General features: G+C 42.2%; 3 protein-coding genes across 3 annotated transcripts in view; 2 read left to right on the top strand and 1 right to left on the bottom strand.

The window, feature by feature from the left end:
• The window catches only part of cryba2b (crystallin, beta A2b), a 3,335-nt gene extending 2,044 nt beyond the window's left edge, over positions 1–1,291 (top strand). Inside the window, exons 4-5 of the mRNA XM_027031577.2 lie at positions 15–157; positions 1,099–1,291. Coding sequence (XP_026887378.1) covers positions 15–157; positions 1,099–1,246 — 291 coding nt within the window. The 3' untranslated portion in view covers positions 1,247–1,291. The remainder of the gene's footprint in view (positions 1–14; positions 158–1,098) is intronic.
• A 3,314-nt stretch (positions 1,292–4,605) lies between these two features.
• Positions 4,606–7,386, top strand: fev (FEV transcription factor, ETS family member). Its single transcript, XM_027031578.2, has 3 exons — positions 4,606–4,687; positions 5,216–5,287; positions 5,665–7,386. The coding sequence occupies exons 1-3, from the start codon at positions 4,606–4,608 to the stop codon at positions 6,201–6,203; spliced, it is 693 nt and encodes a 230-aa protein (XP_026887379.1). The 3' UTR covers positions 6,204–7,386.
• Positions 7,387–13,009: 5,623 nt separating this feature from the next.
• cdk5r2b (cyclin-dependent kinase 5, regulatory subunit 2b (p39)) lies at positions 13,010–14,804 on the bottom strand. Its single transcript, XM_027031576.2, has one exon. The coding sequence runs from the start codon at positions 14,407–14,409 to the stop codon at positions 13,495–13,497; it is 915 nt and encodes a 304-aa protein (XP_026887377.2). The 5' UTR covers positions 14,410–14,804; the 3' UTR covers positions 13,010–13,494.
• Between the last annotated feature and the right edge of the window lie 1,601 nt (positions 14,805–16,405).

The following is a 16,405-nucleotide window of genomic DNA, read 5'->3' as shown; positions in this document are numbered from 1 at the left end:
TTCCGCTCCTACAGAACCACAGTGACAGCAAGGTGACTCTCTACGAGTCTGAGGATTTCCAGGGCCACAAGTTTGAGATTTGCAATGACTATCCATCACTCCCAGCCATGGGCTGGTGTAGCAAAGAGGTGCCATCAATCAAAATCAACTCCGGAGCGTAAGTCACAACCCCCACCCACCCGCTGTGCCTGCTTTCTCAAATGTACTATACAGATGCACTGTACAGACACACTATAAAGACACACTGTACATATGTACTATACTGACGCACTATACATATGTACTATACAGATGCACTGTACAGACACACTATAAAGACACACTGTACATATGTACTATACTGACGCACTATACATATGTACTATACAGATGCACTGTACAGACACACTATAAAGACACACTGTACATATGTACTATACTGACGCACTATACATATGTACTATACAGATGCACTGTACAGACACACTATAAAGACACACTGTACATATGTACTATACTGACGCACTATACATATGTACTATACAGATGCACTGTACAGACACACTATAAAGACACACTGTACATATGTACTATACTGACGCACTATACATATGTACTATACAGATGCACTGTACAGACACACTATAAAGACACACAGTACATATGTACTATACTGACGCACTATACATATGTACTATACAGATGCACTGTACAGACACACTATAAAGACACACTATACAGACACACTATACAGAAACACTATACAGAAACACTATATAGAAACACTGCTGCTGTTCAGCAATTCAACATCTGTTTATGTATTCAAAGATTTATGGAATGGGACATATTTTGTTCAGATTTCTGTCACCTTTTCTGACCACATATTTTTACAACATAGACACAGGTACTCACTATAAAACCAACGTGAACCACTGTGAACATGTGAACAATTCTTATTTCAGAGGCTTCACACAGGACTCAGATGATCAGATGATCAGATGTCCTTTCCTCTTAAACACAAATAATGCAGCGTTTGTATTCCAAGAGTTTATTTCCAGTCTCTGTAACAGAACATACCCACCAGAAAGGTAATCAATGAAATACGTTTTCTCTCCTCAGCTGGGTGGCCTATCAGTTTCCTGGTTACCGTGGATACCAGTACATTCTGGAGAGAGACAGACACCAAGGAGAGTTCAGAAACTACAACGACTACAGCACCCAGGCGCATTCCAGCCAGATTCAATCTATCCGCAGAATTCAGCATTAAGCATTCAGAATTCAGCATTAAGACCTAATTCACTTGTCCCCTCCTACAAATGCTATGCCATATGTCATATGTCCAGCATGCAATAAAGACTTAAACTCTGGCAAAGACTGGCAGATCTTTGGTTTTCAAAAATGAATAAAATCATCTCAAAGAATGGGAAACTCCTGTCTGTATGATGTAATGCTTAAAGATCCATTTAAGTTCAGAGAGACCAGCAGATGCAGACCTGAGTCATTGTCTTGTTTCTCTATCGTGGTAGTAAATTATCTGAATTAATGAGACGTTGTCTTCAGCGTGCTTTCTTATCACAGCATGCTTATCGCGATATGAAGACGCTTCGTGCGAGATTTAGAAATCCTACAGAATACCGCGAAACTCCCACAATAATGTAACGATACCGTAGCCGCAAAACAAGCGCGAGAGGTTTCTGCCCTTACATTCACCTGCAGTACAGGATCGTGCTTCATCATTCAGTGTCGCCCAACGACATTACTAAACGTGCTCGTAAACGTCGTTGTCGCCGTTAATCTGAGCCAGTGTTTTAAAAGGTTCTCAGCCTAAACGGTGCGTGCTTGTAGTGGGCCCCATGCCCTGTTTCCAAAAGCACCGTACTGTGATGCTCGCGCTGCCATTGAGCGCTTTGAGGGGAAACGCGCCAGTCTCGGAGTAGGGCCCACGAGGACCTGCCGTCTATTGCTGGAGGACATTGGCACGCGCCTCCACGTGGGCTGTGACGGTCGGAGCTGTCCGAGGTCCTGGTGTGAGTTAAGGCCGCGGGCTGAGGTCCACCGCAACAACTGGGGTTGGGTGTAGGGGTAGGGGCAGGGGCGAATTGTTCACGATTAAACATGATTTGAAGTAAACCCTGGAAAATTAACGAATTGTTGTTTATCTGTTTCGGATCAGACTAAGACTATTGAACGGCAGCATCTTGTCAAATGCATCCTGTTTTAATTCCGTGTCTTTGTTTGTGGAGAAAGCAACACGCGACCGCACACACCCAAAACGTTGAATCAGACGTGAACTATACAGTTGCTCGATGAAAACAGTATCCACACCCAGTCCAGGATCTCCTGATAAATGTTCAACTACACACACCTTTCTCAAATATACATTCCAGTTCGAGCATATTAAAAGTGGTGTGGACAGATATAATACGGAGGCTGTTCAGAAACAACGGCTTGCGTAGGATGCAATTATAGCAGGGGTGCCGAGAGAGACCCTGCAGACCACGGGGTAAGTGAGAATCTTCTGTAAGGAAAAAGAACATGGGACATAAGGCGACGATTAGAAGACAGCGAACAATTACTACGATTAATAACGATCCTGTGTCCCGATGTAACCTAAGCTAGCTGTATTCATTGTTAAACCTGATTTGATGGAAATTATACAAGTAAATAAAAGTGTAAATTTGTAGATGAAATCTAAAAATATGTAGTCGTCAACGTGAGAGAGATAAATATCTATACCAGTCAAAACCACGAGAAGTCTACTTCGTTGTCCATTTAACCGGCTACACTGTGAATCCATTTTAATAACGCTACCATCTTTCATTTCAGTTGAAAGTCATAAATGAGTCATTTTCTAGCATTCGAGGCTTGTTTTAAGTTGCCTGCGATCTCTGTTAAAGACTCAGGCAGCTAAAGCAAGTCTGGGACGCCAGAGACGACACTACAGAGCGCGCGCCTCCAGGAGGCGCGGGGAAGCGAGTTTTTAATCATTACACCATAAAACGTTCCTGTTTCCTGGATGTTGGTTCGGCGGACTGGACTCCAACAGCTGCTGACGATTCATGTGAGAGGCAGTATAAATAGTTTAGTCTAAACACCCCTGCTGCACGCGCTTTTGAGATTAGGTGGTTCTGCTTGCACGACAAAGATGACAATAAAGCGCACGCGGCGTTTCCAACTCGACCTCAGAGTCTCCGTGGTCTTTTGTCCATCACGTATCAAACTACACCATCTTTGCACGTGCTGTCATGCATATGTCCAGCGGACTCGACCGATGTTAACGGAAGATGTTGGAGCTGTTAACGGAAGCTGGATTTACTACTCATACTGGAACAAAACAAAACAAAAAAACCCCGCATAAAATCCCTTCATCCTTAACGCTTATAATCATATGAAATTCACTGTTGCATTTCTCCGTCCACAAAACTTAATATTAAAGCAACAGATAATCAGTATTAACACGAGTTAAATTACCGACGGTCTTCCCTAGTGTCTGCCGACAAAAGTTTGAAACAAAACGTATTCTTTATTGTGCAAATGTTCATTCAAACTAGTTGAGCGAGACGGGTATGGTCGTATGTAATAACCCTACCGAAACAAACACACGTGACAAAGGTAAGAACAGTTCAAGGGGTTTCAAAAACTTTCAAGTGCTGTCCTGCGTCTCTTACACATAATAAGCTACGTATCTTTATATTGCTTTTGTTATTCAAGATTTAATAATACTTTAAAATCTACTAAGTATATTTAAACTAGATTAACCCTAAACACAAATCCTTTAGAGAATAAGACGTCCATTAAATTAGCAGTGGGACAAGTTACTGTAACAATACAACGAAATATCTAAATTTCACCATCGAAAATATTGGACCCTAGTTTTATAAAATGGTTTCTATTCTCATCGTTTTCATAATCATTTTAGAATCATCGGAACTTCCGGTTTCTAGTCTGGACATATTTATATATTTTGAAATTTCGTATTGCTATATTCTTGTGTGCATATAAACTGATTTTGCGCTGCTGTGCTTCACCAGTGGCGATGACATTCATTACATTTTCATGTCCGCTATGGCCTGCTGTTGGTAGTATAAGCCTCGTTCTGCATTTGTCAGGTTAATCAATATAATAATAAGCAACCGTCTGCATCTGCAGCACCGTTTCACATCGATCGCGAGGGCAGAAGAACCACGCGCAAGGGTCTAGGATAAAATGTTCTTGTTTACCGATGCGCAGTGAGGCATGGCTAAAAGGTAAACATTGTCCCAACGTGGAACAGGCTTTTCTGTTTGCAAAGAGGTAAAAGGCGGAAAAGAAAGAGGATCTGAACTGGTTTCCATGTCAAACACTTCAATTCTCCATAGAAACTCTGATCTTAACGCTGAAACTTTATTAAAGGCAGATAGGGGACCGATAAGGCCGAATTTCTATCGGCTGCTCTTTATTGTGGAGACAGGGGAGGATGACAGAGGTAAATTGCGCTTTTAATTAAAGCAATGCAGCAAAGGAAATTGCTGTCTGAATATTGTCTCAGAGATGGAGCTCGTGACAGTTGCCTGGAAACTTCAATCTGTTTCACATTTATTCCAGATCACAGTTTTGAGATAAAGTTTAATAAAAAATCTCCCCCGAATGAAAGCCTACCCTTCCGCATCTACCGCCACAATGCCTCAGAGGTGCGGAGCGAGCCTTATGTTTAACATGTATTTCTCAGGTACATACTCTTTCTTCGTAAAATGAGAGATATCACTGAAATTTTAAAAAAGCAAAAGGAGGATGTCGCTGGCGCGCGGAGGTTGGGGCTGCGCCCGTGTCTCCAGCGTTGCCTTTTCAATGGGGAGCGCGTCTCCTCTTTTGTCGGAAATCGGATATCCTTTTTCCTGGACGCGTTTCCTGACTTCGCCGCTGAGGTTTAGGAGAAAGTCCGGACAAATCCTTTCTGAATCGACAGAAGAGTGATCGATCTTATTTACATCGCATTTATTTATTTAACCAAAATTATCATGTTAAAATTCTGATTATAATGTCAGTTATTCCTCGGTAAACGCAGGTCGATAATTGACCCGTGGAGTAAAACATTTCACCGATTTGGATTGTAGTTTATTTCTCCACGTGTCAAAATGCAAAATTTTTCTTTCACTATGCTTCATTACATACACAAATGTTAATTTCTATGTTAAATAAACTGTTTCCTATTTGTATTTTACTTTACCGTGCGTAAATACGATCTATTGTTTTCTAGATCATGCAGAGAATTTACTGAAGGATAGTAAAGGTTCCTCGTGGAGTCCCCTCAGTACAGGCGTTCAGAAAGGTAAGCTTCGCCTTCGAGATGTTTCATTGCTTCTACAATTGGGATAAACCGCCTTAAAATACTTAAACATGTCTTACATTTAAACATGTGGATATGGCCTAAATAAATGACAAAACTGCATTTTATGTAACACCTGTACATTAGTGCTGTTTTAGTTCTGTCATTTATTTTGTGGCAAATGTAAAAAACAAACAAACAAATAAACAAAAAAACAATTCCATAGCGTTTTTACAAATAAGCTTTAGGCCAACTTTTTATCACTGATTTAATACTAAATTAATTTTTTTTATAATATGTTTATAATATCTCTCACGACAGTTAGAACACAGCTGTTTGCTCATGTACTGAAACTCTTGAGCGTTGTGTCGTTTGTCTAGGCAGCGGACAAATCCAGCTGTGGCAGTTTCTGCTGGAGCTCTTGGCCGACAGCTCGAACGTGTCGTGCATCGCGTGGGAGGGCACGAACGGGGAATTCAAGCTGATCGACCCGGACGAGGTGGCGAGACGCTGGGGCGAGCGGAAGAGCAAACCCAACATGAACTACGACAAGCTGAGCCGCGCGCTGCGCTATTACTACGACAAAAACATCATGACCAAGGTCCATGGAAAGCGCTACGCCTACAAGTTTGACTTTCACGGCCTGGCTCAGGTGTGTCAGCCCTCCTCGACTGAACAGGCTCTGTACAAGTTCCAGAGCAACTTCGCTCCTATCCCGTTCTCGGGTCTTTCCAAACTCAACCTTGTGGCCCCGAGCGTCGGGCCTTCGGGCTTTTCCTACTGGGCTGGATCTCCCGCGACTCTTTACCACAGCCACAACCTGCAGCCGTCGGCGCCGTTCGGAGCGGTATCAGCTTCACACATAAGCTGTGTTAACAATATTAACAATCTGAATAACATAAATAATCACTACAACTGAAAGTTTTAGGAAGACCGCAAGACTATAGTCTAATGCAAGACTACGCAAACTAATGCAGTGAGCTCTTCAGTTTGGGAACATAAGTCGATTTGCTACAAATGTGTAACAGCAGTTTATCACAGCATCCGAAAAGGCAGGTGACAGTTTCTCTTGTAAAAACCTAGTCTTAGATGAAATAAACACGATAACTAGACATTCTTTTTGTAAAATCCATTTTTATCTAGGGCTGACGATCAAAACGCCCTTTAGTAACCATCAACAATGTGGGTTAAAGTAATCTGGCGCCATCTTATGGATAACAAATATTATCAATCTGTTGTCATTTGCACGTTACCAATTAAAAATAACATATAGGACACTAGATTATTGATGAACGTACCATCTTTCACGCGCGTTATGGGTCCGTGTTATTTACCCACAACGTCCCTTAAAATGAAGATCGTACATCCGGGTTCATTTACGATGGAGACTAATCCACAGGGTCTATTTTTCCAACCTTACATTTATCACTAAGCACATTAAAAAATATATTTTTCAACATTTCAAAGTAAAACCATAATTTACTCTGCAGAAATAAAAAAAAATGTTTTGGGTCCAATTTAGCTTTGTAACATAAATAATTTTGCCTCTTAAAATATGGTTATGAATATTTTATGGGTTTTGTAGTTAGGCCCATTTAACCTACTTTTAAGCAGCTGTTCAGAAATTAATGTGGAGTTCGTCTTCAGTAGGGAATAATCTTTGTAAAACGGTTTTGATTAGTTCCCTAATTATATAATATGTCAGATGTCAAGGCAAATAATATAAACGCAGGCTTCATAAAGGGATTAGTTCATATCCATTAAGATCACGTAAGAATTTTAATAAAGAAAATTTGAGCTATTCCAATGACTTATGTCTGTTTACCTTCCACTGGCGGGATATTTTAGAGTAGTCCATAACTAAACGGAGCTGGTCGAAATTTGGTTTTGATAGGGAAGCACAAATAATTAACAAGAAGCGTTCACGGGCCGGTTTTGCACGATATTAACGGGGAAACTGAAAAATACACCAACAGATGCTATTCGTTTTTGCCTATTACTATTAATATTAATATTACTATTAATATTACTATTACTATTACTCGATCTGTTGTCTACTAACGCACGCACAAACGACAGGTTATTATTAAGAAAAAAAAAAACAGCATTGTTCTATCCAAACGGATCAGAGTGAGAAAATGGGAAATGGACAGTTTAATTTGGAGATATATAATTTTATCTAAAATACACCGTATTATTTGGTTATCATTCCCGCATCTCCTCTCTGCAGCCAACAGCGGTGTCATCTAACATCGTTTTCATACTCCACTAATTTTACTGTTGCAAGAATTGAAGAACATTTTACCTGAAGTTCTCTTACTTAGATAATACGTGTGAGTACGATGTCTAGGACAAGTATTTGCTAAGAGGTCAGTGTAAAGAAGGCGAATGCAGTGCTCATAACCAGTATCGCCAAGGTGTGTTCGCTAAAATAAATTGATTCATTACAAGTCGGGATTTTGTCTTTCATTTACGCCACAAAAATGTATTTATATAGACGGTTTTACAGAAAATACTATAGCGCATCAAACAGTTTGATACCAAGACTACACGAAGATTTGTGGTTACTACTGATTCTGATGATTTTCCCGAAACGTGTTAGTTGAAACAAAAGGTTGTTTGAATTGTGAATATTTAAAATAGATGTCGGAATATGTCAAGTTAATTTACAATAGCCCGACTACGTATGAGTGAAAGGCTGGGTGCCATTTCGATAATCCCGTCAGTTTACCGTTAACAGCCAAGCGAATTTCTTCAGACAAATCGCATTTTCGTTATAACTAATCAACATGTACAGTGTGTTGGCTTTGAAAATCCTAGAAAATAAGAAGATAATTGTATTTGCCGAAAATTCAAGCGTGGCCTCTAGGCACTCATCGTTTTGTGAGAAAAATGCAGCACACTTTTAGCCACGAGAGGGCGCCACATTTCCACGTCAATAATCGACATTCCCCTTTACGATACGAATAAAACAAACGACCTACCAGAACGTGTAATCCAGAGAGAGAAAGCCACAAATAACAGCAAACCAGAGAGTAAGAAGATAATTATAAAAAAAAAAAAAAACATGCGCGGGGAAAACACGAGCAATGTAGCGGACCAGGGCTGGACCAATCTCAGGCTAAAAAATGAGTAGCCTCGTATAAACGTGTTAGATGTACAGAAGTGATCTCTTGAATTTTCACAAAAACATTTCAGATGCTCTGTCACTGAAATGTCCAGGTTGTCTCCAGAAACTCTCTGCGTGTCATAAGTGAGGAGTGTGTAGTGTGAGGTCTGACAGGCCTACGAAGCACTCGTGTGACCCACATATCAATGAACCCAGCGACAGGATTTTGCTATTGATGGTGACGGGTTCCTTTATACTGGCACTCTGAACACATTTCTACTCCAGCGCTGGCAGCGGAATCGGACTGAGACACTGCCCACACACAGTGACCTAGCTCTCTCTCTCTCTCTCTCTCTCTCTCTCTCTCTCTCTCTCTCTCTCTCTCTCTCTCTCTCTCTCTCTCTCTCTCTCTCTCTCTCTCTCGCTCTCTCTCTCGCTCTCTCTCTCTCGCTCTCGCTCCTCACCACTCCAAGAGAGAGTTAGTGATTACAGCAGAGTGGAATGTGGCAAGGTTTCAGAAAGCATCAATACAGAGCAGAGCAACCTTAAATACCCCTCTCACTCAGTGTTTGAAACATTCTTGCTCTCACAGTTGGTCACCAGTGTTTTTCTTTTTTATCCCACAGTCACAAAGGTAACTGGCACAAACGTTTTTGGTCTGTGTTTGTTATTTTGAGATATTCCTGAGCATGTCCTGTCATCCGCAGTCACAGACACAGTCACAGACACAGACACAGTCACAGTCACAGTCACAGACACAGACACAGACACAGTCACAGTCACAGACACAGACACAGTCACAGTCACAGACACAGTCACAGACACAGACATAGACACAGTCACAGACACAGTCACAGACACAGTCACAGACACAGACACAGCTGCACCCACTAACCTGCTGGCTTCAGGCATCATTACCATGGTGCCTTTCTCACATACTCAGCTCAAAAGTATAGCATGGTTGCATGATTACTGCGGGAACACAGAGTTCAAACTTCCATTTTTCTTTCAAATTCTGCAGAAGACGTTTTCTGTGTACGCAGGTAGACCGCGTACACGCCACAGGTCTGAAGTCATTCATAATAATAAGGTACAGTAATTATTCAGTACACAGTAATGTAGACAATAAAATTATTAGTGCGTTTATATAAGATATGAAGTTAGATGTATGTAGTTAACTTTTTAAAATTGGGAAGTGTATTTAAAAACAGTATACATCTGTCTCTTGACATTCTGCTGAAAATCCAACCACTCAGAAATCACAAGCAGAAATGGAGCCACAGGAGGTAATGTAAGGGGTTTGTAGTCTGTGTTTGTGGTTGTACTGGAGTAGATTTGTGGCTGTGTGTTTGAGGGTGATTGAAGGAGGTGTGTTTGAGGGTGGTGTGACTGAGGGCAATTGAGTGAGGGTGGTGTGTTTCAGTGTATTTGTGTTTGTGTTTCCTTAAGGCTCATTTTTGAATTCCTTTGGATTTTGGATAAGTATGAAACCAAAAAACCCTAACTCAGTGGATCCACTCTGTGCTCTGGGGCATAACAGGATGTTGAAAATGAAAATGTAGCCGAAGAGAGGGAGACATGATGATTCCCAAGAGAATGTGAATGTGATCTGGTACCCAGAGAGATGGGATGAGCCGATACTGGCACCTCTCAGAGCAGAGAGTCAGCAGAGCTGTCTTATTCAGGGTTCTAATGCTCTGAATCTGCCTGCCTGTCTGTCTATCTGCCTGCCTGTCTGTCTGCTTGCCTGTCTGCTTGCCTGCCTGTCTGTCTGTCTGTCTGTCTGCCTCATTCAGGGAGCAGCTCCCAGCCAGTGGGTGGCGCTGTAGTCTTCTCTCTTTCAACAGTCACACATCACCCACATTCACTTACTAAATTTAGCTTGTTGCTTCACTCTCCTTTAGAAAGAAAGACAAAGAGACAGAAGGAGGTGTGTGTGTGTGGGGCGATGAGTACCAGTGTCCTACTTAATCTGTTTACTGTTTTTTGTTTCATAATTCAGGTTCTAAAACTCATGAGCAAAATAAATATTTAAATCTTCATATCACTACCATTATTGATACCATCGTCCCTCGTGCTAAACAAACCTATTATTAAGCAGCTCATTAACACCAGCTCTGGGCCCACGAGTAAACAAGTGAGAATGGTTTTCAATAGGAATAAGAATAAACATTCCAGTGCAAAGCAAATTAATCTGCAATAAAGGACAGATGATGATGTTGAAAGAGCATGCCGCAAGAAAATAACATCTATGACGTTTATGACAAAAAGGATCTGCATTTGTTTACTAAAATGTTTTACACTAAACAGAACTACAGTAACACCACTGGAATAACATACTGAGATGCACATCACCCTAGAGTGGTGTGGAATCATATCACAGAGAATCAGATCCTCTAGACCAGGGACTAAATACATTTACAGAAACAAATGACTCTTCGTTCAGATCCTACACATGGGAGCATTTCAAACCAACTCAGTCCAACCCGCCTCAACACACTCACCAGAACTGACCAACCCGCCCCCACACACTCACCAAAACTCACCAACCTGCCCCAACACACTCACCAAAACTCACCAACCTGCCCCAACACACTCACCAGAACTCACCAACCCACCCCAACACACTCACCAAAACTCACCAACCTGCTCCAACACACTCACCAAAACTCACCATGCCACAGTTAGTACTGTGTTAGTACAGTGTGTACTGTGTTTACGTAGCCATGTCAGTATTGTGTTTACTGTGTTTTCATAGCCGTTTCAGTACTGTGTTTACGTAGCTGTGTCAGTACTATGTGTTCTAACTGTGTTTATGTAGCCATGTCAGTAATGTGTTTACTAACTGTTTTCATAGCCATGTCATTACTGTGTTTACTAACTGTGTTTATGTAGCCATGTCAGTACTGTGTGTACTAACTGTGTTCACGTAGCCATGTCAATACTGTGTGTACTAACTGTGTTTTCGTGGCCGTGTCAGTACTGTGTTTACTAACTGTGTTTTCGTGGCCATGTCAGTACTGTGTTTACTGTGTTTATGTAGCCGTGTCATTACTGTGAGTACTGTGTTTACGTAGCCATGTCAGTACTGTGTGAACTAACTGTGTTTACATAGCTGTGTCACTACTGTGTGTACTAACGGTATTTACTGTGTTTATGTAAGATGCTGTTGTGAGTAAGCCAAACTGTAACCGTCTGATTACAAGCTGCACTCGTGGTGGTTTACAGACTAAAACAGTCTCAGCACTTTGACATTTACAAATGAAAGACAACTGCCTGTTGAAGTTTACAATATTTAAAATAAAAATATTAACAATATTAAACATACTGTATACTTACTAATATTAAACATAATTAAACAACAAATTCTAAAACTGACAGGTGACCATATTTAGTGTTATTCTGATCTATAACAATATATCTGATCTATAATCTATATCTGGAACACACATCTACCCAGACTGAGAATACAGCTCATTAATATGACTGACTCAGGAAAGTCACTAAGTTACTTCACTTTCACTGTAAGTGAAAAAAAAACAGATCACATCACATATTTTTGGAAGTGTTAAGTTACATTCGACCAAATGTGATAAATGGCCAAACACACACAGTCCTTTCTGCACAACACTGCACTGGTTCCGCAGTGCTGTCTGGTGCACCTCAGGTACTTCAGCGATGCTGCGGTTACTATAGAGACTGGGGGGTTACGAGCTCGTCTGGCGTACGCTTCCGTGACCTAGCTAGCTGCCGAGATCCGCAGGGCCGCAGCCAAGGCGGGCAGCTCGCAGACTGCAGCAAATTCCGTCCAATCAACTGTAAGATCATTCATGCAGAGAGTTTTATTCACTAACCGTTTCATTTTTGATTTCAGACTGCAAACATATGTTGACGAATCACGCATTCGGTCTAGCTTCTCAGACAGATCATTTACTAGGAGTTCCCTGTTCCTCCACGAGCACATGGAATAAACACGCGCTGCTCCAGAGTAACGATGTTTTTGTTTTTTTTTTCTAATTAATTAAGGCTACTAACATTTCACCTCACAGCTCTGAGCAACTTCACTGTTTCACCTTGAGAATAGCTGTTTATCTCATGTCATCTTATCTTTTGGTCTTATCTTTTGGCGTGGTATCTACCCCTCAACTAAACGATCCTTTAATATTCTGCTCCGGTGGTTCAGCACCAGGGTCAGCGGCGTAAACGCGGCGATACTATTTTTCTTATTTAAGAGCGGCAGACGGCGCCTGGGAGAGACGGCTCCCTCTGAGCACACCGCAAAGTGGGGCGCCAGGACAAGCGTGGTGTGGGGGTGTCAACACCCTACAGCTGCGCTTTGAAGCTCTCTGTCAGTGAAAAGGTTCAAAGGCACAGAACTGCATTATGTTAATTTGCCATATTTGCTTGTTAGTAAACAGCCTGAGCGGAAATTTTGTGCTTTAAAATTAGTGTTATATATACTTAGTATTGTGTGCGGTTGGAATGTCGTATCTAGGGCTGCCGAGAGACATTTAATGACTGAACAGAGCTATTCCACTGCAGGCTTTGACAGTCAGCACTACCACAAACGCTAACATTTATTTCAATCTTCAATCAGGCAATAAAATATTCCATAATAATAAAAAAAAACTTTAATAATAATACAGATTAATGTTAAATTTATCCTTAAACCATACATGAACTGAAACAAAAGAAAACTCAAAACTCTACACATTTGACGTTCATAAGCACAGGTGATGACCATCATACGAAACCCGCGCGTCAGAACCTCGGATAGCTCCTCGCGCTGCGTCCAGCGCACTGAACGTGCTTAAAACATTAAAACATTAACGCAACTTCTTTTAAACTGCTTTCCGCGTCGCTGGCGGATGTCCAAGCCGTCGGAACACGTGTAAACCTGGCATGCACTAAACTGTCCACACAGCAGTGACTTTATTGCTACTTAATGTCAGAGTACAGCACGAGGTATTCAATACTGTTACAAGTGACGTGACATGTACAATCTGCTATAAGTCAGATAAACCTGACAGAAGTGTGCATGAGCGCGCGCTTAAGTGTAAATCATTGGCTGCTCTAACGCCTGTGCACGTGCTGTACTGGTTTAAGGGTCCAGGTAGCTGCGCTCCTCTTTCGATTCACCTTCGTTTTTGAGGTTTTGGAAAACCTCAGTGAAAAAGTGCGCGTCCGTGTGAATCTTCAGCATCTGCGCGCTGAGTCTATTAATAATCCCTAACGACTGATCCCAGAACACGTGCTTGTTACCGTCGGAGATAAAAGGCTTAAGAGGGTAGGAGATCTCGCTGCCCAGGTACGAGTAGGCCAAGTACAGACAGGTGAGGAAAAGGCCCTGCAGTTCCCGCCGACTTGCAACGTCATCAGTCACGGTTTCCTTCACGAGCAGGTACACGAACACCAAGGTGCCGGGGGTTAGGAAGCCCTGCTCCTGCCATCCTTGCATCAGCAGCGTTCTGTCGACGTTTCGGAACCAGAGGCTGACCTCACCTGGACTCAGCTCCTTGAGCCTGAAACACCGACGACACAGGAAGCCCCCTAGGCAGCGCAAAAGATCCCCTGTTGATGCCTGTACGATCACACGCTCCGGCGACACGAAAGACCCTCCACGCCGCTGCGTTTGGACAGGTTTGGGCTGCTTTGCGCTCGGCGACAGCAGGGTTTCGTGGAGCCCCTGAGAAGGAACTGTCGGGATCGGGACAGAAACAAGTCCGTGCTTTGACTCGCGGTCCGTGTTGGCGTGCTGGACGCACTTCCTCACGTTCGCGTAGGTTAGCGGATCTGCCTGGCCGTCGCCTCTCGAAGGGGATAGAGGATTCGGGGAAACTTTCTTTCCCGTTTTTTTCTTGGCTGATATAGTAACCAGCCGCTTAAACGTGAGACCGGACACGATCGCAGACGGTTTCTTAAGGCTCCTCCGGCCGTGTTCATGCCTCTGGTCCCTCCGCTGCCCCGGCGCGGGGTCCTTCCCCGACAGAGGGCTTACGGAGAGCACGGTCCCCATGCCTGCAGCGCGATAGATCACACGCGACGGACGAGCACAACGATTTTCTCGCACTGCGCGTAGAAATGGCGCTCTCTTGAAAACCCGGTTAGTTCAAAGTTGAAGCTCCATCTGAGTTGCGGAGACGGGTGGAGCCGTTATCCCTGTCGGGTCGCGAGCGAAGTCCAGAGGAAATTCCAGAGCGCGACGCAGACACTCCCTGCGCAAGGACGGACGACTAGCTCCACATATCCGCCCGCTCCGAGGGGGGATTTGCGTGCATGTAAACTCAGCCGCAGTCTCTGCGCAGATAGTCTGTGAGGGATTACTCGTTCATGGATGAGCAATTATCCAACCTGAACCGCCTTGCCGAATATTGGCAGACTCCTGGACCAATTGCGAACCGCGCTTATTACCACATTACTAGGTCACGTCTTAGAGCGAAAAAAGCGACGCACAGCCAGTAGACTATTACTCAACGATTATTCCTTACACGAACCCCAGTTGAAAACATTCCTTCACAAAAATACCGAAGTACGACGATTCGAAGAAACATCATTAAAAAAAAATGCAACAAGTTTGTTGAGTCTGAACAAGGGATCCGCCAATATTAAATCACTTGGGGAGATACAATAACCGACAATTAGCACCTTGTGGTCGATATTAATAATATACCATTTTAAGCAAGTTCAAATAGAATCTATATAATGTTCAGAAAGTGTAAGATATGTTGAACTATAAAGTTTGATCATTAATTTTACATAGCCGTATGTACATCAGACAAATTATTGTAAACAATACTGGAAACACCAGGGAAAAAAAGCAAAAAAAAAACCCCAAAAAACCCCACTACAAAACTCCACAGTGCCTAGGGCTGGAAACACCAGAACAAAAACACTACAAAACTCCACAGTGCCTAGGGCTGGAAACACCAGAACAAAAACACTACAAAACTCCACAGTGCCTAGGGCTGGAAACACCAGAACAAAAACACTACAAAACTCCACAGTCACCAACACGAGATTCTGCTTAATCAGTACAGCAAAATAATAATAAAAAACTCTGATGTCAAAATTATTACAAAACACAGGTTGTACTTTACAATGGAGAGCTAACCATCTCTGTTTACACTTGTCTACAGTGATTTTGCTTTCTGCAAAGACAAACAACCAAAAACATTTATTATGTGTTTTTGCACACTGAACCCAAACATGTTTTCAGAATGTATCTACCACTCTGTTTTGTCCCTGTATGCTCATATGTCTTTATGCGTAGCATGGAAAAGCAGCACCAAGGAAAGTGCAGATCCTCTGTTAGCAGACTACTGGTGGACACTGCAGTTAGTGCAGTGTTAGTGTATTCTTAGTGTGTGTTAGTGTATTCGTAGTTTGTGTGTTAGTGTGTGTGTTAGTGTATTCTTAGTGTGTGTGTTAGTGCAGTGTTAGTGTGTGTTAGTGTAATGTCAGTGTAGTGTTAGTGTGATGTTAGTGTAGTGTTAGTGTGTGTTGGTGCAATGTTAGTGTAATGTTAGTGTGACGTTGGTGTAGTGTTAGGGTGTGTTGGTGTAACGTTAGTGTAATGTTAGTGTAGTGTTAGTGTAATGCTAGTGTAAGGTTAGTATAGTGTTAGTGCAGTGTTAGTGTAATGTTAGTGTGTGTTAGTGTAATGTCAGTGTGGTGTTAGTGTAGTGTTAGTGTGTGTTGGTGTCATGTTAGTGTAATGTTAGTGTGGCGTTAGTGTAGTGTTAGTGTGTGTTGGTGTAATGTTAGTGTAATGTTAGTGTAGTGTTAGTGTAATGCTAGTGTAATGTTAGTATAGTGTTAGTGTGTGTTAGTGTAATGCTAATGTGTGTCAGCATAGTGTTAGTGCAATGTTAGTGTGTGTTAGTGTAGTGTTAGTGTGTACTAGTGTAATGTTAGTGTCGTTTAGTCTGTTAGTGTAATGTTAGTGTAATGCTAGTGTGTTAGTATAGTGTTAGTGTGTGTTAGTGTAATGTTAGTGTCATTTAGTCTGTGTT

The sequence above is a fragment of the Electrophorus electricus genome, chromosome 2 (assembly GCF_013358815.1).
Source record: "Electrophorus electricus isolate fEleEle1 chromosome 2, fEleEle1.pri, whole genome shotgun sequence".
Classification (NCBI taxonomy): Eukaryota; Metazoa; Chordata; class Actinopteri; order Gymnotiformes; family Gymnotidae; genus Electrophorus; species Electrophorus electricus.
The sequence above is the reverse complement of the archived record's forward strand: the minus strand, read 5'-3'. Positions and strand labels throughout refer to the sequence as shown.